We start from the raw sequence: 23,015 nt of genomic DNA, 5'->3' as shown, positions 1-23,015 counted from the left end.
CTCTAAAGCTTACAGTTGACTGGCTTCCTCTTCAGACAGTACATACTAAAAGTAACTCACAGCTTTTAAAAAGTATAGTTAAAGCTGATGGTGGGCCCATGGGTGTTGGTAATGTTATGCTTTATATTATTCCATATTTACAAAACATATCATAGTACTATATACACATATACACAAATTTTTTACACACATATACTTTAAAGCAAGCTCATCATATACTGGCCCTTAAAAGCACAAGTATTAAAAAGATGACTCCATGTTCCTAAGGAGTATAGGCACTGGTGGTGTCTGGGGCTTTTAATTCATGGGGGAGAGGGTAATCAAGATCAACTAAATTAGGGCTACTGACTTGAAAACAATGGCCCGAATTCTGTAATAACACTTAACAGTGAAGCTCATGAAAAATGCTCCAAAATTAGTTAGGAAAGACCAAAAGGTATCTGCTTAACCAGCAATCCACCTAAAATCAGCAGAGTTACCAGGGCTTAGCCAGACTATCTGTGAAGAAAACCTTTATATAATCAAACATTTGCAGACACAAAAGTGGGTTATCACAATATTACTCCCAAGGCTCAGTTCTAGAACCATCTTAAAATGGGGGTGGGGAGAGTATATCCCAATGAAAGTTTATCCAGACACCAGCTTATCCCCTTTCTCTTCGTAAAGGAAGGCAGTGCAGGCCCTGAAATCAGACAGTCTGGGTTCAAATCCTGGCTCAACAACTTCCTAGCTACGTGGCCACAAGAAAATTATTTAATTTCTCTACACATCAGTTTCCTCATCTCTAAAATGAGAATAATAATGTTAGCTACTTCACAAGGTTGTTGTGAGGGCAAAATGTGATAATGCTCTGGGGTACAATGACTATTGCATGCAATGAGCCCTTGATAACCATTATTACCATTGTTGTGTTTGTCATTAAAATTATTATCCAAATGGCGGTGGACTATGGCACTGAGGAATAGAGCTAGTTCCCAATTTGTAGTTACTGAGCACTGGGATTTTGTATATTCTTGAAGCATGTCTTTTGGGAGAATCATACCATAAACAAGAGAGGAGACACAAAGCTTCTGTCTCCTAAAGCCTGGAATGGTGGTAGTGAGATGCAATGGGAAGCTCTCATAAAAGAATATAACATGTAAGTCCTACATCAAGTCTTGTTTTAATACCAGCTGGGTGATCTTGGAGAAATTCACACACTTTTGCAGTTTGGAAGTCAGGGTTTTGGACAATTGAGTTCAGCTGTTTTTTAATTTCTCAAATCACTGGAGCTTCAAAGTCAAAATTTTATAGGCTCTTCCTCATCTCTTCCCCTCTCCTCCTCACTGGATTGTTCTGTTCTATTCACCATGGCCTCCTAGTTACACACCACACCACTCCTTCCTCAAAACCTTCACACTCTCTTCCCTTCCTTGAAGGCTCTGCCCCTGGCTAAACTACATTTCTTCCTGCCCCCTCTTTTTTTCTCCTTTTTACTGAATTTATTGGGGTGACACTAGGTAACAAAATTATACAGGTTTCAGGAGCACAATTCCACAACTAACCACTTTTCTCGATTCCACACTTCCTTCAGGTTTCTGCTCAAACATCACCTCCTCAGAGAGGCCTCACCTAAAAGAACCACTATAAAACTGCGCATATGCTAAAGGAGAGAGCGACATCTCACAATGCTGTCATGATTTTGTATCAAGATGATCTAATAAACATGCAAAACAGAAAACAAAAATAAAATAAAATTGCACATATACATATATATTAGATTCCCACTACCATATATCTGTAGCCTGCTTTCGAAAACGCGTCACCACCCAACATATTATGCATTTGTTTATCATTTGCACTATGCCCCCCACCGCTGTTAGAATATAAACTCCATTAGAGCAGATATGTATTTCTCTTATCCACTACTGCATACCCTCTGCCTAGAACAGCACCTGTCTGGCACATAAAAGCAATTCATAAATATTTCTTCAATGCAAAAAAAAAAAAAAAGAATCCAGATACCTTTTTCTTCCCAAAGAGAATCTTACCCTAATATATAAAACAGGTAAAGGTGGTGCTCTGGTTGAATGAGGCCATGGCCTCCCCTCAGCTGACTCAGTGTCCCTGAGGTGTCCCCAAATCACTGCCCAAATGACTTCCAAAGTCATTTCGTGCTCAGAAAGTCTTCAACTCCCTGTTATTTCTGTTAGACTCCAAAGAGAAACATTAAATGTGATGAATGACTTTCCATTCTGTAATTCCACTTACTATTCACTGGCAGCTGCATGAAGTTCCCTGAAAATTCAAAGCATACAATGTCCCAGAACTGCTGTATCCCTACAACCAAACAGTAGACATGTCTGAATAAGGAAAAAAAAATCCAACTCAATAAGGCAGATGGAAGGGTGTTTCTTTCCATATTCTGTCACATGCATGGTCCCTGGGCCTCTGGGACCTACCACAAAGGCTCTAGGCTGAAAAAAATCTCACCACATGTAAGAGGGTAAAGAAGAAGGATGGTGGATTCAGGACCCATGTGGAGACATATCTTATACAATAAAGTATATAAATTTAGGCAATATGATAGTCAACTGGTGGCTTCCTGACTCCAATACTTACTCTCTCTTTTACATCTAAATGACCTGGCTTAGCTTGCTTTGGGCTTACATTTAGCAAAACAGAGTGAGGGAAAACCCTAGAGAATAACTCAGCACAAGGCACACAGAGTTGAAAGAAACATCCCTGAATAGCCTACTGGCTACAATATTGTGAAGAGGTCTTATACACAGCTAAAAGTTCCTTGGAACTGCAGGGAAAATATGAAACATACTCAGCAAACAAGTAAATAGGACTTTTGCAAATCTTTATCATCCAGTCTAGCAGTGCTGAACTAAGCAAAAGTTATCGATTGAAAGCACAGTGACCCATCTTCTAACACTATAATCAAATCCTTAAACTATAGACAATTTAATGCTTTTTCATGTCCATATGTTTTCTAACGATGCTTTGCTGTCAGCATCCTACAGGAGTGCCTCTTGGAAGATGGAAGTAATGACAAAGCACATCATCGGGAAGGCAATTATATGTAGTACTAACCATTTTACAATGACCATATGGGCTATGTTTCAACAATGCAATTTCCTAATCAGCCTGAGCATACATATTTCTCTGTCCTTAATCCCAGCACACCATACTAAATTGGTAAGAGTACTGATGAAATATGGGCAGCAGATGTAGAAATATACAATCTACAACAAGAATGTTAAAGAAACTTTCATCTGTAAACAGTAAACAGAGGGCAGCCACTGCCCTGAAGTGAAAGTGACACCCATCTCTACCAGTCTTCTTCACACTGTTTCCGTAATCAAAAACATCACAGCAGGGTTATTACAAACCTCTGAGGGGTAAGGAATAATATAAAGAAACTTAAAAATACGCAATTCCTACCTAAGTATTTACAATCTGAGACAGGCCCTGGAGGTAATACAGAACTCGCATTTTTACAAATATATAAAATTCAGGTATAAGAGCTCCCTTTAAAACCCTGGACATAAAGGTATGGTTCTTATTACATTAGATTTTTATAGTAATAGTTAAATTTCAAAGGACATGCTTTGACTAGGGTCTGCTCTATGATCACAAACTCGGGTAAAAACTGAAATCTACTATATTCCCCTTTTGGATAAGTAAAAGGATAACCATGCTCCTTGAAGTAATTGGAGGGAGAGGAGCAAGACAGGTCTCAGAGCATGATGATTCTAAGAAAAATTGCTTTGTCTCTTCAAAACAAAAAAGACTTTTTAGAGAAGTATTTAATTAGACTGGTCTTCATATTCACCCAGAAACCTTTTGAAATTTCAGGCCCAGTGAGGTACTCATATTCATTCATTATGTGTGTGTGTGTGTGTGTGTGTGTGTGTAAGATACTACTCCTCAAGGGATCGTCATCAGCCAGCTGTGAACCCTGAAGTACTAGAGGATGAACTCCGTGGAGGCCCACCTTGGCCCAGAAGAGATGAGGAGGGGGCTTCTCAAGATGTATAGTACTCTAATCACACCTGGATTTCCATAAGAAACAAATCTAACAGTCACATTTATTAGCATACTCTTTGTAGCATAAACAAACCTCTACAGGGGGAGTGGAGAAAGGGGGGAGAACAACTTGCAAATGTGCTTAGAATAATAAAAGGAAACAATCACAGAGAAAAAATGCACCATTTGTCAAAAGGTACCTTCAAAACATAAATATCAAGGACGGCAAACAACTATTTAGTATGGTCTCTCCCTAGGAAAAATAATGAATCTATTAGTTAAAAAACAAAACCAAAAACTAGCAAAAAGGTCTGTTTTATGTGGAGTAGATTGCCATGAGAAATGCCACTTGCTAGAATAATTCAAAAGGAGACAAGACAATTCAAACAGAGGAATCGATATTAGAAAATAAGATTGTACCCACAGTGACCTGTTGAGAGGGTGCCAGTCCCTTCTCCATTTTACACTTCTGTTCCAAAAATATCATTGAGATTACTATATATGTGAAAGGGTTTAGTACAGGAACTGGCAAACAGTAACCCTCAGTATTAGGAGCCTGAACCCTTGTCTTTGACAAAGACTTAAAATCTACCTGAGCAATGTGACCCGAGAAAAGGTCAGATTTTTATACAGGGAAAAGCAGTGACAGAAACAGAGAAAAAGAAAAACTAACAATAAAGAAGTTACAGATGTGCTGTAGGAGTGGCAGCCACCTACTCTAAACTCCAACTTTTAAAAAGAAAATAAAGAACTTCCCAAAAGATGATGAGGTACTTTTCCCTCCCTAAAGCCTATCATTATACCTAAAAAATCCTTTGTAACCAAGAGAATTTTCAGCAGCAACAAGAACACATGTGGTCTACCAGAGACCCATATGGGACTCTCACAAAATGAATCTATATTAAAAAGGAGAGTGGAAAGGGGTAACCAGCACAAGCTTTCAGGTCAGGCAGAAACTGCTGCACTTCCTGCCTCTCTAGTACTACCTGACCTTGGCCAAGTTGACCTGAGTTTCAGCGTCTTCAACTGTAAAACAGGGATATCATTTGTTTGTTTTTTTCCATGGGATAGCTCTAATGAATACAAAATTCCAAGGACAATGCCTGGCACAGAGTTAAGTACTCAGTAAACAGTAGCTCCCTTTTCAAAAATGTCTTTTCCTGGAATTTTTGTGGAAATAGGTCAACTCTAAATAAGCACTGACTGAGTACCTACTATGCAGGGATTACTGAGCAAAGGAAGCAACAATTCTGAGAGCCTCAAATAGCCTACAAAAAAAAAAAAAAATATATATATATATATATATATACACGCAAGGAGAACACAGAGTCTAAAGGTAGAGAAGAGAGGAAAATAAAACAATACATTAGAAATACTGGGGGGGGGGGAACCTCCAGCTTTCCTAAGGTTCCAGTCATTCTCCCAAGTCACACACAAAATGCCAGTACAGAGCATACAGCAGACCAAGAGCATATAACAGACACACAATAAACCATCACAACACATATAACAGTACCTAAACTTCCCACCAGATCCCAAATAAAACAGAGTACACAGTGTTATGGTCAACACTTTAAAAACTCCGCTAGGCTGGCCCCCAAGGCCTCAATCTATGGGAAAAGGCATTTTATAAAACTAAAATACTCTGAAAGCTAAGAAATAAAGCATTTCTCTGACCCACTCCATACCCCAGCATTAAAACTATCAATGAATTTTATCATCATCATCATCATCATCATCATCATCATCTGTGATTCTGGAAACCGAGTTTCGGCAGATAAAATTAATTCTGGGTTTAAAATATAGGTAAAAGGATGGCTTTGCTGGATAGGTTTTGAACCCTGAATGATTCAAAGTAGAAAGCCACATTGCCAAAATATTAAATTTTACAAAGTGATCAAGGGAGCTAGAAGCTGTGTAAATATGCTGAGTTAAACACAGTTTTTGATACTTTCAGGTATCGTATGCAACTACTTTTTTTAAAACACAGGGAATATTTCTGTAATCACATTATACTTCAATTTTTTAAACAGTTACAGTCCTTCAACTGAAGGTGACCTGAAACAATCTGGTCCATTTCTATATTTGACTAGCAAAACTAATTTTAAAACAACACAACTGTCTAACTAACACAGCAGGTTCCAACATTCAGGTGTGAAATCACACCTCCCAGCACACAGGCAGAATTATCCCCCTGCCTCTCACCTGTAATTATCATTTGCTCTCTCCCCAGGTGGCTCTTAGCCACCATACATCCTCCTAGGCTCACATCTGGAAACACAAACTCACTCTGGGGCTCATATGCTGTCGGGGGAGAGGGAGGAAGCAAACAAAAACTTTATGCTGGTTTAGACAACTTCTGAAAATATCTATTTCCACATACAGCTTAAGAGCAATCTGAAAAAATTACAACATCCTTATGTCACCACAGTTATCAGTAAGTATTTTTCAAATAAAAAGAGTAAATTTACTTCACAGTTCCTATAGAGGCCAGCTTCTTCCATTAAAGCCAATTCCAAAAATTTAGCAAAGGATCTTTCATCAGTTGAGAGGACATAATTAGATGTTTTGATTAAAGCATTTTCCTTCCCTGGTTAACAAGCTATAACAGATGTCACCAACTTCCCTAATAACAATACAGCCCTGCATTTGGCACCTTTACAATTTTAAAACTGAACTGTTATATAGAAAAATTATAGTTAGGGTGCCTCTTTACACTCATGACTCTGAAGTGGTTATGACATGCCTGAACTCCCCAATGGAACAGATATGGAAATCATATTCCATATTCATAGCCGAAAGTCCACCTTAGCACACACTTGAAAACCAACCTCTGAAATCTGAATGATGCAAACTTATTCAAATCACCACCAATTATTCCTAGAAGCGCAGACCAAGTAAAGTACGAAACCTGAACAGAAAATGCAAATCTCACACTGTCTTCCAGGAGCACATGAAACACGTGCAGAAAGTGTTTCAGGAAAAGCAATGTCCATCTAAATAGATCCACTCCACCAAAATCCCAACTCCCCTGCAGAGAGGAAGAGTACTATACCTCATGGGGGGTAGGGGGAGGCCCATTTTTCACAGTAAGAGTCTCCTTGTGCATTTGGTCCAGCTTACAAAAATTCAATTTACACCAATTTTGTCAACATACCAGTCCAGGGTGTAACTAGAAATAAGCCTGCATTTTAAATGGAAGACAGCCTCTCTGATTGAAGTTCAACTTAAACATCCTGGTTTAACAACTCCATTAAAGGCATCAAGCACAGATCTAAAGATTACTCAGCCCTTTTGTCAGTCGCATGTGTTATTTATAGGAGAGTATATCAATCATGTCTTCCCTTTATTATTTCCTACTCTCTAGTCCTAAGCTATTTGGTCTGCCAAATTAATACATCCCATTGCTACTGCAAATCTAAACAATGCTTGATAAAAGATTAATAAAATAGTTGGGTTCTCTGTAACCACATACACACCCAGGGAAATTCATCAATGTCTGTATTTGCATATTTGGCTGACTGCCCCCTGCAGCAAATATGTAAAGCACAATGCTCAGGTACCATGTTTTATGGTTTGCATTTAACTCCGGGTGTCAATCTGCTTCTATTTTAATTATATCCATCTTGATATGTTATTACAATCTCATGAAAACTTCTTTTCATTATATGATTGACTATAAATATATACACATGACAAACAGTTGTTATAAATTTCCTGGTTCGGCAATAAGGAAGCTAGATGGCTTAGCCAACACATCATGTGGATTTAATGGTTTTGAGTCTTTCTTCAGAAGAAAAGTTTAGTTGAGTCTTCAATTCCACCATACTCCAAAGTTCACTTGTTTTAAATGTTCTGCTACCAACCTTGTTAAGTTGCTCGAAGTTTCTCTGAATTGCCAGGCTAAAGAAAATATTTTATTCAAAAAAATTATGTTAAAATTTTAAATAAACCACATTAAGGTCATTTTATATCCAAATCGTTATTTTATCTTTCCAAGGTACATTCAAAGATGAGAAATCCTTAGCATCACCCCACATCCTCATTCTGGAAAGTGAGATGGGATTGGGTTGTTAAAATCATTAGAAAAATTAGAAGTTTTACAATTATGGGTGTTCATTCTCATTTGCAGTATTATTTTTCTTTAAAAAAAAAACAACAAAAAAAAACTCCTTCCAACATTTCTAGTCCTTGGAAATCCTAGTACTAAGGACAAGCAGACAGTCTCCTAGTTTCATTGGCTAACCGTGAGAGTTTCTTACTCCCAGGGTCAATTAACCCTTTTGAGCTGTGTTTTTATCTGTAAAATAAGAGGTATTGTGGAACTACATCATTAAAGCCAACAATAGCTGAAGTAAAATGGATCAAAGGACTGCTCTGAAAGTTGAGGTCCTAAGTTTAAGAAACACCTCCTAAAGATGTTTCACAGTTAAGCTCAAAACTGTAATTTTTGCAAGTAATCAGACTGATTACCTGGTAAGAAATGGGAAAGGAGAAAACTGTACTACACAGCAATGCAGTAACAATAACAAATAACAGCAAAACAGTAACAAATGCTTGTTTCCCCTTTTGTCCCAGTGGCAGTATAATTTCACTTGAATCACATAAAATCATTTTAGAACAGCACAATCCAGTACCTTCGTTATTTCTGCCAACTGAACATGTACAGAGAGAATGGGGTGGAACACTGGAATTTCTAGTATGTGGCTGAAAAACAAGTGATACAATAATGTTCAACTATTGTTTCATCTACCTACTCATTCTTCTAGGAGTTTTTCTTACTTAGTTTTTAACTATGGAAAACTATTCACTGAATAACCCTTAGCCACTAAGTATAGCTAAACAGAGACCCTAGCAAACCACAACAACAAAAATCTACTTCAGCATAACCTTTAAGGGATCATTGCAAATAATGGACTCTTTTAATGCCTCTTTTCAAGTTCTAAAATATCAGTGCCATCAGAAACTTTGCAGAAACCTTAAATGAGGTTGGTAGGTTGGTGTGCTGCAGCGCAGAGTAGGTGTGGGGACAAGGAAAACAACATCCCTCAGGAACCATCACGACTTGACCTTGGCATTGACTTAAATCCTGTCCCAGATTCAGAACGTTGCTACAGTCTGAAAGTATCAAATATCAGCCACAGTAACCAAGAGTCACATTTGTCTTCACAGGCTGTGCTTCTGAATTGAGACCAGGTCATTTCAAAATGCCTCAGTTAATAGCAATCACACAGTACCTGCAATTTGAAGGCTTTCTGCCAAAATTGAATCCCAACCTACATTAGCCATTTTCCATTACTTAAAAATTGGAGGCTTGCCCCTCTCCTCTTATGACTCCATTTTACCACACTTGGCTTTTCCATGTCTCTGAAGGTACCAAGGAGATATGGTACCTTGAGGTATAACAGCAAGCCAAAATGACAATAAAATAAAAAATATTTGTATGTAATTTGGTAATTTGTGGCATTTGTCAGGCAAGCCCTAACTAGAGGTTCAGATAAAAATGAGAAATCAGAATGGAGCATTTTAACAGCCCAGAAAACTGCAGCAAGTAATGCTCTAACATCAGAGTTCCTCCCTCCCTCAGACTATCAAAGTTCAAACAATGGAAGTTTGAAATTTGTAAGTTTCCACATTTCATTCACAATTTCCTAAATCCATTACCTTTTAGTAACTTCATTAATAATTTTGATAGCTGTATCTCAATAAAGGAAGAGTGGGAAAGAAGGGAGGACAGTTGGGAGGGAGGGAAGGAAGGAGGCAGGCAGTAGGGGAGTAGGGAATCTACCGGATTCTGTGATGAGGCTGCCACTGACACTAATACATGAAATAAACACCTGCAAAGACGGCAACAGTACACAGCATTTCAAGACACAGGTCGGTCCCCTTGCAAAAGATGGAATCAGAGACCTGAAGAGGACTGAGACACAGAAACATGTACTTGGCCTAGTGTCTTCCTAAGCAAGCAAAGGAAGCCAGACTATGCGAAACCCACTCCTCCGCTCCTCAGTTACGAAAGGCATAAGGAGGACCTATTCTTTGGACCTTACAATGATACCTAGTGACTACATACCCTCCAGGTACTCTCCAGGCTTGTGAGAAGAAATGAAGGAAGATCACAGCTAAGATTGTTAGGAGGAAGACAAACTTAGGGTCTCACCAACCTTAAATTCTATGCCCCTCTTCTACAGGGGAAAAAAACTCAGTATTCATCTAGGAACAGGTACAGATTTTAAGAAAACAGTTCTGACTCAGCTAACAGTGTCCCTAAATTGTTTTTGATTTTCTCCTCTCTTGGGTTCCACCAAACTAATTCCTATCTTGCTCTTCCTACTCAGTTTTTAAATCTCCCTGATTTTTTCCAGAACTTTATCAAATGAACAGCAGTTATCTCATTACCAATCTTTTCCCTGTATCTATAGAATATTGGGTTTAATCCTGAAAGTGAAAAAAGGGTGTTTCTTGAAGAAAAAAAAATAGCATGAGGCACTTTCACTAAGCTAGGCTACATTTAGTGTACCAGACTCTATAAACAGCATTGGGTAAAATAAAATATAATGTAAAGCCACCTAAGCCACCAACCTCCACCCTCCCTGCACATGGACACACACACAACACCCTTCCTTCAAGAAGTACTCCAGACCTTCTGTCCAAAAGACTCCCAAATCTTGTAGCCATTGAGACCTAAATTATTCCTTAACTGCTGCCCTCAACTATTATTTTTTTCAGCTTAGGGACCTTATTTCTAATTCTAACATTCTCTCAAACTAATCACTACTTATTCCTGACAGTATACAGAACTGCTGTATAGAGTCTCAGGATCTTTTTATATCACCCTCAATGTTCCTTGAATTGTGTTGAATGCTTTATTTTTTTAACCCTTTTTCAACTGTGAAAGCTACAGAACAACACTCTCCAAAAGGATGAAAAGCTCATCACTAACTCTGTGATTCATTTTTTCAATTTACTGCTTCATTTATATGCTACTTCCAAAAAAAGAGCTGAAGTACTTAATCTCAACAGCTAACACAAGCTGCATGGAATCTTCACATCACAATCTTCCACCTCATCTCACATAAATAATCCTGATGTGATCTCTGTCTTATACAGCAAAATACTGAAATTCAGTACACACAGTAAAATATGTAAATTCATAACCAACCCATTATTCACACTCTTCCTTTTCTGTAAACTTTCTTACCACTTCACAGATCCTAAAGCTATGCACACTTTCAGAAGTGAAATGCTGGAACTGACCCATTTACCCTGCAGTCCCATCCCAAACTTCCCAAAATAAAAAGTGAAAAATGCAAAAATAAAACATATCTCCACAGCTCTCTCTGGCTGACTGACAGCAGAAAGACTGACCTTTCTTGAACTAGCACTTCATACATAAGCAAGCAAAAGGTAGGTACTTTGAAAGCTTTATTTTAACATTAGTGTCAACCTCCTTTCCCATCCAACCTTCTTCCCTAGCTTGCTAAAAAGCAGCAATACAGGAAACTAGAAGGGACCAAGAATACAAGATATTTATTGGCTAGAGGCAGCTCGGTGGCGTGAGAATTGGGTGTTATCACACTGAAAGAGTTATTAATGAAAATCACTGACCAATTCTTACCTCATGGTGGGGTTGCTAACAATCAATGAAAGGGCTGACACCAGGCAGGAAAAGAGAACAGAAAGAGAAACGAACTAATCATCATTATTTACACCTTGTACTACCCTTGCCACTCCCACTTAAGCAGCAGCTTCCACTCCAACTTCAAACTTCTGTGCCTGGTTTTCCAAGTCATCTATCCTGGACCCACTAACCCTAAACTCAGGGATCACCAAGCTTCTGGAAGGGACCTTTGAGATCTTTCTTAGCATCTCTCATACTGGATTATGGATTTCAATGCCAAGAATAAAAGTACCCTGTGGTCAAATAAATTTAGGAAATAAGACACATCACATCGCCTTCTCTGATATTCAAAACTCACATTCATATAATAAAAGACTTAATTCTGGCAGAACAAGTCACCCTTTAATTTTGTTTAGCCTGTCGAGTTCCGAAACTATTTGAGGGCAGATCACAATTTTTTTCGGTCTGGAACACACAACCCATAAACATCTGGCAGAGCTATGCTCCCACCTAGCGTGAGCACCTTTGTTCTGAAACTAATCTAAACCTCTCAACTAATGGATTAAGAAAATGATACTTTTAGAGTAACTTCCCAAGGTCACTAAAATAGTCAGGACAGCCAAGCCTGGACCATGTTTCTCCACTGTTCTCCTGACTCCTTAACAAGCCCTTTTTACCTAATTTTGTACTCATTTCTACCAGCCCTTCCCTGCCCCAAGCCTTAATCAAATAGCGTTTTCTCATTTTTTTCTGTGCCTCCTTCACTATTCCCTCGTCTTAGAATGTTCTTTCCACTCTGCATTCTTTATCTATTCAAATCACTTCAACCTTTTAGGCCCCATCTTCCCCAGGAAGCCTTCTCAAATACTTCAGGCAATGACACTCATTACCCCATTCTCTGAAAGCCCATTACACTTACCTGGTATTAGGCATTCCAGCACCTATTTCAAAATTATTTTGTAGGTGCAGGACTTAATTTATCAAATAAACTGAACACTTCTTCAAGATGCTACATATACTTTAGGTTTCTCTGTACTCTTTCTAGTGCCTTGCGCATATCAAGCACTCCATAAATATTTGCTGACTGATACAAGGAACATGATTAATGTTGTTTTTTTAAACAACTGAATAAGAGAGATTTCACCATAATAAATTATTAGAGCCTATTAACATGGCATACCATAAGTACAAATTCTGAACAGCCTATTTATGCTAGCAATGAGTAGTGTTTCAGAGTAAGCCCTGAAACCAAGCCAGGAAATAAAGACCACATGAAAGTCTTGGTTTGATCCTGTACCCACCAGAAATGAGTCTTCCTTAATTTTCACATGCCTGCAAAACTCCAATTGGCCTCCTGTCTGCTAATTCCACCAATTTCATCTTTGCTTCCCTTGGTCAGAGGTACAAAAGGAGGCTGTTCTAAAAACAGTGCACAATAGAGGAGTGAGGGGAAAAATAATAGATGTGCAAAGTCAAATTTTCAGCTGCAGTACTCACACGGCTTACTAATCAAGACTACAAATAAAGATGCCCAAATAACAGAAAGGCAGTATTATCTGGCACATCAGGGTACACTGACAGTACTAGTACCCCAACACTTCCATTCAGTTTGCTAGAAGCCACTTTTTTTTAAATGAGACATGCCATCTGGGTATATTCACTCTCCTATTATTCAAAGAATACCCACATAAACAATATCATATCCAAATGGTAACTCTTTCTCAAATGCCTAATGAAAATAACACCACGTTCAACTTTAGCCTCCTCACCTACCCTATTATCTTCTATCATGAGACTCTTCACAATCACATACTTGAACTGCAGGGCACAATTACTCAAGACAAGTGTCCCTGCAGAATATGAAACTACCTCAGCCAGTTTCACTGCCCATAAAGTGTGGGCTTTTAAACTACTACCAAAGCTTTCCTCATCTTAAGTAAATATCTAACAGTGAAAAAACAATCAACATAAAAAGGCTGGCTTTCATTAGGCAAGGTTCTCTCTTTTGCTCCAGCATTTACCAAATCATAGTTGGACCGGAACACTTTATATCAGCACTTTTCATTATTAGTTAGCAGCCTCTTTTTTAGAAGTCAAAATTGATGTGTCCGTTAACATCCAAAGTATGTAGCATCCCAAGTATGCTTCTCCACAGTTTGCCCGCTACTGCTCTGAACTGGCATAAGGAACAAGCTTAGCTTACAAGCCAACATGTCTGGTTTCTTATCACATCATCATAGTAGCACAGCAGCCACAATGTTATGTGGTGACAATTGTTTTCATTTCTAAACATAAGGCACAAAAATAGTATGTATTTAGGGCACTCTTAGTATCTATAATAATTTTTAACGTTTCAAAGCACTCCTGTCGCATACATTTCTATTCAAGTTCACCGTTCAGTTGCCTGTTTCCTAATAAGCCCTCACATGGTATGGTGACAGTTGAGTAAATCTCCCAAAATGAGTAATACATAGGTTTTATCTGCGTGACCACTACACACATATGTTTGACCATCCAGCATGGACACAAATCTGCAGCAAACAGGTCTACCTTTGTTCACAGAACCAGACATACATGAGGGTTTTTATTCCCCACTGTGTTTTCAGTCTGTAAAGTTTCTTTACAGCTTTCCTACAAAAGCTGGGTCTTTTAAAGATAAACACTGATAGGATATTTGATAGTATTAGGGAACTGTTGTTTATTTGGGTGTGATAATGGTACTATGGGGCTTAGGGGTTTTTTAAGTCATTACCATTTAGAGATACATACAGAAATATTTCTCATATCACATCTGGGAGGGGGAGTAGATAAGTGGGACATACATGAAACAAGATGCGACATGAGCTGGTAGTTGCTGACTTCGGTGTTAGGTCCACTGGGGTTTATCAAACTGTTCTCTCTACTTTTGTGTTTAAATTTTTCTATGAAGTTTTAAGAAAACTTTTTTAAAGTTAGACTTTTTAGACCCACACACAGACATGTAAATGATATTTAGATATGAAGGTTGTTAGTACTCAACTAACCAAAATAACCTGGGTTTTGCATCTAGAAAAGTAGGAGAAAAAAATCACAGCAAGAAAAGAAATGGAGTTAACAGTACACTTCAACCTGGTTTTCTTTAAAAATTAAGTTTTTTAAGCCTAAAAGAAACTAGAAGGGCATATTTTCTCTCAAATGCCAAACAGATAGATATACATATCATAAGCCTAGATAAATATTTATTTATGAAAAGTAAAAATGATCAAAAACAACTGCATAAGTTATATCTATCTCCACTTGGCCTTCAGAAATGTTCATGGGAATCTGCAGGCCCCTCCTGCTTACTGAGAGAGGGGCCACGGGGCAGCCCAGGGTAACCATACAAAAAGCAGAACCACTTGTAACCAGATTTTGCAAGCACCATCCTAATCTACTACAGATAGCAATGGTGAACCAAATTCTAGGCAGCATTTTCTATTAGCATGCATGCTGCTATTTCAATTCCTATTTTAAATTAAGAGAGAGACAGAAAGAGGTTACACAGTACAGTACCCTCCCACCTTGGCAAAGTTGAAGCCACAGAATTATCCTAATAAGTGGTGAGCTTCAACTCAAAATGATTGTGTAAGATCCATTTTAACCAGTAAGTACCAATTCTAGAACCAAAGGGTAATTGATTCAATCACTAACATCAAAATCTGTAGTCACCAATACCACCAACCACCCTCCCTTCCTCCTCAACTACTAGCAACCACCCACTACCACCATCACCACCAGCAGCCCAACCAAAAAGCAGTTCAAATGGGAAATTGGCTCCCTTTTTTAAAAAATATTTAAACCTGACACCCAAACACACACACAGAACCAACAATCTAAACCTGTACCATTACTGCATGTGAGATTTAAGCTGTCATTAACAAAGCTTTTATTTGATCATCTCAAACAATACCATAAGAATAGAAAATCACAGGGAGAGGGAAAAGTTTCCTTCAGGTACCCCTAACCACCATATCAGGTGCATGAAAGGCTAGAAACCAACTATCTTGGTTTTGTGCTTAAGAAAAGACGGACCAACTCTGCAGAATCGCAAATTCTGTGTGTGTGTGTGTGTGTGTGTGTGTGTGTGGTGTGTGTTGGGAGTGTGAAAGGAAGGTGGGGAGAGAAAAAAAGGGGTTATATTTATAAAAACCAATGACCCATGCCAACACCAAATTTGATCTTTCCAGGTAGACACTTTCCCCGCATCCCCTGGACCTACCCACCCCCCTTCCTCAGGAGCTGGTTAGAGGGCAGGAAAACGTGCATTTGTAAAACAACACTGCAGGTGCCCAAGGAATAAAGACATATATACACACACAAAGATAATCAGAAAGAAAAAGAGAAAAGAAAATACAAAAAAAGGAAAGGAAGGGGTACAATTGGGTGACAAGCCCTTCAGATACCAGCCAGGATTTTATTCTTTCCTCCCACCAGTCCTCCCTGGTGCACCTTTTCTCTATCCTTTAACCAAATTGCTCATGTACACACACACATGTGCATACACACACACACACATATATATACACAAAGATATTATAATTAACCCTTTCTGTAATACAGCTTCTTACGGAATACAGAAAGATATTCCATCCTTTCCTCTCTGCTCTCCCCTCCTCCCTCCTTTCTCCCAACCAGGAGAAAACGCCCCCTTCCCAGCTTCACCAGGAAAAAAAAAAAAAAAAAAAGGCAGGGAGGGGGTCAGAAAACCACAAAACCCCATTAGTCTCCAGTCCCGAGGACACCAGGAAAGGTATATACTATACAGAAACACACACACGGACATATGGCTCTGTAGAAAAACCGTCCACAGGCGCCCCAAACCTAGCAAAGAGACTTCCACCAGCCAAGAAGCCATGATTGGGAGGGAGAGGAGGAAGAGTAGGGACAGAGCTATCCGTGGAGGGGGGCGCATTGTTGTAATGCCTGAACCCCTTTCTATATGCCCATCTGCTGTGGAGGGGGCGCAGGGAGGGGGAGCAGGGGAAAGGCGAGCGAGAACGAGGAAACCAGGAGACCAGGCATGGCTTTGCGATTCCCTCCTGCTGACCGTCTTGCCCGCGCCCCCAGGTCCCCCCACCCCCCAACAATAAGACCTCAGCCAAGACAGACAGACAGACCGGCCAGAGCGCAGTGGGGGAAGCAGCAGAGCTGGGTGCAACCGAGTGGGGTCGTGCATAAAGAAAACCAGGGGGAGGGGGTCCCCCTTACCTCCAGCGCTTCAAAAGTGACAAAGCTGGTCATGGCAAATCCATCAATGATGTCCTCTTCGGCCGAGGTGGACTCTCTCCGCTTCCTCCGCGGGGGTCTGGGCCGGGACGGGGCGGAGGACGGGGGCTTCCCATTGTCTTCCTTGTCGGAGCCCGACGAGGAGGCGAGCGAGGGCGCCCGGGTCCGGCCGGCGCCGCCGCCGCCGGCCGCGCTAGCCCCCAGCCCGCCCCGGGAGCGCCTCTCCCGGTCTCGCTGCGACCGCGACCGCCGCTTTTTGCGGAGTCCATGGCCCCGCGTCGGGCCATCCATGGCTCTGCCGCGCCGGGGTCTCCCCGCTCGCCGCCTGCCCGCCACCGGCTCCAGCCGCGGCCACACAAAAAAATTGACACCAACCCCTCCCTCCCCCGTTCTCGGCTTCCCTCCGCCCCGAGGAGGGCGCGGGGGAGACGGCGGCCGAAAGAAGGGAGAGAGGGGAAGAAAGAGAGGAGAAAGAAAAGGGGGAAGGGGCGGAGAGAGGGAGGAGGGACGGGAGCTAGGGCGAGAGGCGAGAAGCCCAAGTGCTGGGCTGCCCACGGCACCGAGGGTCGGAGATTCCTGTGAGCGGCGCCGAGCAAAGTAATGGCTGAACACACAGGTCTCCTTTAGAGGAAAGAAAAAAAAAATAACTCACCAAGCAGGCAATAAATCAGAATAGCGGAATGCTTTGATCAAGAGACTGGGAGGCTCCGGGGAGCCCTCCCCGCGGCCATTCTCTGCCGCGCCCCTGGCCCCCGAAAACGCCTGCCCCCCGAGTCAAAATCGGGTCGAAAAGGTCGCGGGAAAGTGGGGGCAATGAACTTCACCCGCCCCTCACACAGGAAAACACCCCCGCCGCCTCTCACACACGCCTCGGAGGAAACTCACTCCCAGGCTCCCAAATTTTTAAGAAATGCATCCAGGGGAGGCTTCCGAGCGACCTGAGAGGGATGAGACCCCCCAGAGTGGGAAGCATAATAATGAAATAATTAGGAAAGGAGAGGGCGAAACTGGGAGAGGTGGAGAAGGGAGGTGGAGGAAGGGAAGGAGGATGCTGGAGCAGTTGTGGGGTTTGCTTTTTGGTCTTGGAGGGGGGAAGAGGGGGGCTTAAAAAAGAGAAGAAGCAGATCCTGATGCTGCCACCCACCCCCCTCCTCAAAAGAATATTTTTTCCAGTCCCAGACAAGAGGTCACCCTTCCTCAAAAAAGAGGGTGTGAGTCCGTCGACGAGAAAAGCTGAAAGAAATCTCCAGCGGGAGAGACACTGGTGTGCCGCCGCCACCGCCTCCTGCCGCCGCCGCTGCCTCTTTGCTTCGCCCAGCCCGAGGAAGAAGCACGGCCAGGAAGCGTTGGGAACGCCGGTCTCACCGTCACCGCCGCTAACGCTGCCGCCGCTGCCGCGAAAGCCCCGAGCCGGAGGGTGCACGGCGTACCTCCGGGCGGCTGCAGCGGGAGCCCGGGCACGGCCCCATCCTCCGCCCGTCCGCCTCACTCAGCTCCCGCTCCTCCCCCTCCGCGGCCGGCCCACTGCCGCCGCCCGCCTCAGCCCAAGCCCGCGCACGCGCACCCGCCCTCCCCGCGCCTCGCTCGGCGCGCGCTCCCGCCCCCGCGGTCCCGACTGGCTGGTCACGTGGCGGACCGGGCTCCCTCCTCCCCCGCCCCCTCCCCAGTTGTAGAGTGTGTAGAAAGCAAAAGGCTGGGGGCTGGCCGCGTTCGCGAGCCCAGGGCATGCGCGCTGGGGCGGCCGGGCCTGCGCAATGTTGGGAGGGGGGTGTTGGGAGTGGGCAGCGAGGGTGTGGTGGGGGTTGAAGAAGGGACCACCCGTGCGGAATCGGCTGTGGTCCCGCAGAGTTGGTGCGCGAGGGTGTGGAAGCCGTGAAACGATCCTGCCAGTCGCACTGGGGAAATGTGGGGACTACTGTCCCCTGTCTACTCCGAGCTCCGCGCCCCCCCCCCCCGCACCTTCTTCGGGACACTTGTCTCTCGACCCAGCTCCTTACCCAAGGCCCTCCGGAGGCGCATCCCGCTGCCGTGTCGGGAGAGCCTGCAAAGTACTCTTTCTGGGTGACCTGCGCAGCAGGGGAAGGAGGGACACAAGAGGGCTTCCCTGGGAGGGGGTCGCGATTGGAGGGGACCCACAAGGGAGCGGATGCCAACGCGCAGGCCTCTATTCCACTGGGGGGCACTGGGAGACCCCACGGACAGAGTTGGAAACTTTTTCCCACGCGGTAACACCACGTGTGATCGAGTGGCTCCGCACCCTAATGACCTCTGGACCCTCCTCGCCTTCATTCGGGAGGCTGATGGACGTGCAGGCGGCTTGAAGCTCCGAGTCGAACTTGAACCTCTGCAGCCTCCGCGGGCAGGGGGCGGGGCTGGGGGAGCCCGGACCTGCAAAAGGCAGTCCCCACCGCAGCGGGCTACCTATAACTTGGGTGAGGAGAGAGTCTTTCTGGCTTTTCCTATCACTGCCCCTCCTCTAGTCGCAACGTTGCTGATGCTTACATAAACTTTTTAAGTTGTACTTAAAAGTTTACTGCTGTCCAGAATCGAACAAGAAAAGCGACTAGCCTTTCTCGGTAAAATATTTGTGTCTCTTTCGGGGCACTGAAATGTATTTATTAAGATCAGAGAAATGCCAACAGCCCTTTCTCATCAGCCGGTTAGATACCAGTCTCACTTTCTATCCAAGGACTTGAATATGAATAACTTGACACATCACCTCTTACCTCAGTAATCTACACTTGGGGAGGAAGAAAAGGAGAATGATCTGACATTTGTTAATTGCTCGCAATGAGCTAGGCACATACCAGACCTTGTATATGACTTGGCATACCCAAGAGTCATTCATTCATTCATTCATCTTTTCGTTTAACACTTAGGGCCTACTATGTACCAATCACAGTTCAGGGTACTGGGAAGACAATAATACATAAAACGAAAAAGGTCCTTCTTCTTGGATCTTATATTCTACCAGGCAAGCCTCACTCACCTTGCACTTACTGGCAACAATTTAATGGTTGTTCATTCCCTAAAGTCACACTCTTCAGCATCCCCATTCTAGATCCCAGATCTGGATCTTTATGAAAACGTGGTAGGGGAGGGAGGGGAGGCTGGTGAGAGCCATGGTAGAAGGACAAAGAGGAGCAACCACTGAACTGTGAAGAAGACTTAAGCATTCTGCCTGTCCAGGGAACAAACCATTGACCTTAGATAAGACTCTTAAATGACTAGTTTTCTCATCTGTAAATGTAAGAGTTTAAATTAAATATTCAAAAAGTGCCCTCCCAGGTCTACCTACCACTGGCCTCAAAAGATGAGATCTTTTCTAGTAGACTGTGTGATTTATTTATTGATAAATGGTGACTGATATATGGTATCTGATTCAATTTATTAGGAACACAGTGCACCTTCCAAAAGTGCCTTCTAAGATAATTGTCTGCAGCAGGCCCCACCACCAGCAATTAGCTAAAACAGTATCTCTTCACTAAGTGTAACATCTGTGTTAACTTCTAGGATGCTGTCCCATCAGCTGCTGAAATCCATGCTTACGTTATCAAGTTTGTGTCTATAAAAAAGGCAAGTTCTTTGTTTGCAGTTGGAAGCAAGAATCTGGGCTTATTAAGGTTTTAGGATTGTGGAAGATGCTATAGACACTGATAAGTTTCAAGGAAAACTAAAAACTAATTTTGCAATTACAGCCACTTCTCAATAAATTTAGGGGTTGGTCTGAGGAAGGTGTGAAATTGGCAAATATAATAAAAAGTATAATAATATTAGTGACTTTCCAGAGTAGCCCTTGGCAGTCTTGTCTTTAAAGAGTAATGTCTGGTAGGGGTAAAAAAAAAAAATGGATGGTAATGCTCTGCATTCAAGAACCTTGCCTCTGGCAAGAGTAATTTGCAAATGCATTTTGGGATCATGTTTAAATGTATTTTTTCAGGGTCCAAGTATAATGCTCACTAGAATTGATAATGCCTTTTGGGTCAGAGTTTCAATTTCCTTCCATCAGGGAATGAAAATTGTGAATGATTTGCACGTATTTGTTTCTAATTTTCCATGTTGTCCAGGTTGTAAAAGGTAGTGGTTAATAACCACCATAGCTAAGCACTGACTGTGTGCCAGGCACTATTCTATGTTGGGTTAAAATAATATCTAGCCCTGGCTGGTGTGGCTCAGTGGATTGAGCACTGGACTGCAAACCAAAGGGTCAACAGTTCGATTTCCTGTCAGGGCCCGTGCCTGGGTTCCCGGCCAGCTCCCCAGTATGGGGTGCAGTGCATGAGAGGCAACCACACATTGATGTTTCTCTCCCTCTCCTCCTTCCCTTCCCCTCTCTTTAAAGTAAATAAATAAAATATTTTTAAAAATAAAATAATATCTAATTTTATTATACCTATTTTATAGTGGAGTAAACTGAGGCTTGAGAGTTATGCATAGATGGCATAGCTAGGTGTTTAGTGGTAAGCTGAATTTGGCCTGAATGGCCCTAAAATTTGTTCTCCTAATGGTTATGCTGAAATTCTTTACTTAGAATGATTCCTCAAGTAATCAAATGCTATGTATATAGTACAACTACTTTGGAAAACTGGCAATATCCACAAAATTTAAGCATATGAAAACCCTATGGCCTAACAATTCATTTCCTAGAAATATACCACTGTCAAACACATACCAAAAGACATCTATTAAACAGCTCAGAGCAACACTATTTATGATAACCCCCAAACTGGAAGCTACCTGAATGTTTATTTACAGTAAAATGGATAATTGGAGATATATAACAGAACACTATACAACACTAAGAGTGAACGATCTGCTTCTAAGTGCAGTAACACATACAAATCTCATAAACATATTGCTAAGCAAAAGAAGCGAGACACAAACAGGCAAAACTCTCTTATGCTTTCGGAAATCACAACAGTGATTACCCTGATGGAAGCTAATCATTGGGAGGGGACATAAGTTGCGCTTCTGGAGAGTTGGTCATTTTCTTTTTCTTGGTTTTTGGTGCTGATTGCCCATGTATGGGCAGTTTGTGAAAATTCAACAAGCTGTATACTATTATAATATGTGCACTTCTCTGAATGAATATCATACTTCAACAAATTGTGTACATATGAGTACCTATATAATACCTTATTTTTTCATGTAGTCATAACATTATCTAAGTGCTAATCAACAGTAAAATTGATAAACTATGGTTTATTTACACAATATTACACAGCATGATTATACAATGGAATACTGCATAGTAAACCAAAATAAAGTATAGCATATCTCCAGATTTCTTATTGAGCAGAATGAAAGATAAAGCTCAAACCTGAAATGGGCAGTTTGAATTCAAGAGTTCTAATTTACATCAGCGAAAGCTTAGGTGACTTCTTTGCCAAAAGATTGTAGTTGATAAAGAGTAAAGCAAAAGAAATAACTCCAAAAGAAGCTTCTTTTTCAGTAGGGAAAACACTTGAGTGGTTCTGCAATACACAAAGGGAAAAACTTACATCTATGTTCAGGAATAAACCACTTAACCTAGGAGGGCCTCTCCAGCTGTGAAATCTTTTATTTGAATCGATGATTAATACTCAAACTACCGTACATCTTGAACATTAAACCTTGACTAGTCAGAGAGCACTATTACAGCACAACAACTGAACTGAACTTGGGGGCTTTCACTACCCATAGCTATTTTTGGTATTAAATTTTCTAAATTACTAAATTTTTATGTCCCTATAAGTACTCTTTCACTTTATACTCTGCCAACATGGCAATTATTAATACATCCTTCTTGATATTACATACTGGTATATAATATTTGAATTTAATTTATTAAGGAAATTGATTTTTAACTCAAGGCAGCTAAGGTTTATGTTTTGGTCATTTATAACTTTCAGTTATTTTGTGTGTGTCTGCCCTGAGACCAAGGTAAATTGAGGTGGTTAATGAACCTATCTCCATGCCATTTCCAAATGAGCAAATAAGGAGACTAAAACACTCAATGTCCCTTCTTTAACCCTCATAAGTTGTTTTTAATAATGACTATTCCTGGGGAGAAGTGATAGCTTGCACTAACTGACAGGTAGCCCATTAGCAATAACATTGTTGTAACTTTGCCCTAATTATCACCTGCTGTTTTAAT

At 41.6% G+C, this 23,015-nt stretch overlaps 1 protein-coding gene and 1 pseudogene across 7 annotated transcripts in view; one reads left to right on the top strand and one right to left on the bottom strand.

Moving 5' to 3' along the window:
- The window catches only part of AUTS2 (activator of transcription and developmental regulator AUTS2), a 1,155,833-nt gene extending 1,137,480 nt beyond the window's left edge, over positions 1–18,353 (bottom strand). For 6 of the 7 annotated variants that reach the window (XM_036019900.1, XM_036019903.1, XM_036019904.1 and 3 more), the window contains exon 1: positions 16,862–18,353. In XM_036019900.1, the coding sequence (XP_035875793.1) occupies positions 16,862–17,170 (309 nt within the window). In that variant the 5' untranslated portion in view covers positions 17,171–18,353. The remainder of the gene's footprint in view (positions 1–16,861) is intronic. The other variant, XM_028505785.2, reaches the window with a different exon arrangement.
- A 672-nt stretch (positions 18,354–19,025) lies between these two features.
- The window catches only part of LOC114501114, a 40,022-nt pseudogene continuing 36,032 nt past the window's right edge, over positions 19,026–23,015 (top strand).

Source organism: Phyllostomus discolor, chromosome 3, assembly GCF_004126475.2.
Source record: "Phyllostomus discolor isolate MPI-MPIP mPhyDis1 chromosome 3, mPhyDis1.pri.v3, whole genome shotgun sequence".
Classification (NCBI taxonomy): Eukaryota; Metazoa; Chordata; class Mammalia; order Chiroptera; family Phyllostomidae; genus Phyllostomus; species Phyllostomus discolor.
Note: the sequence above shows the minus strand (reverse complement) of the source record. Positions and strands in the feature narration are given on the sequence as shown.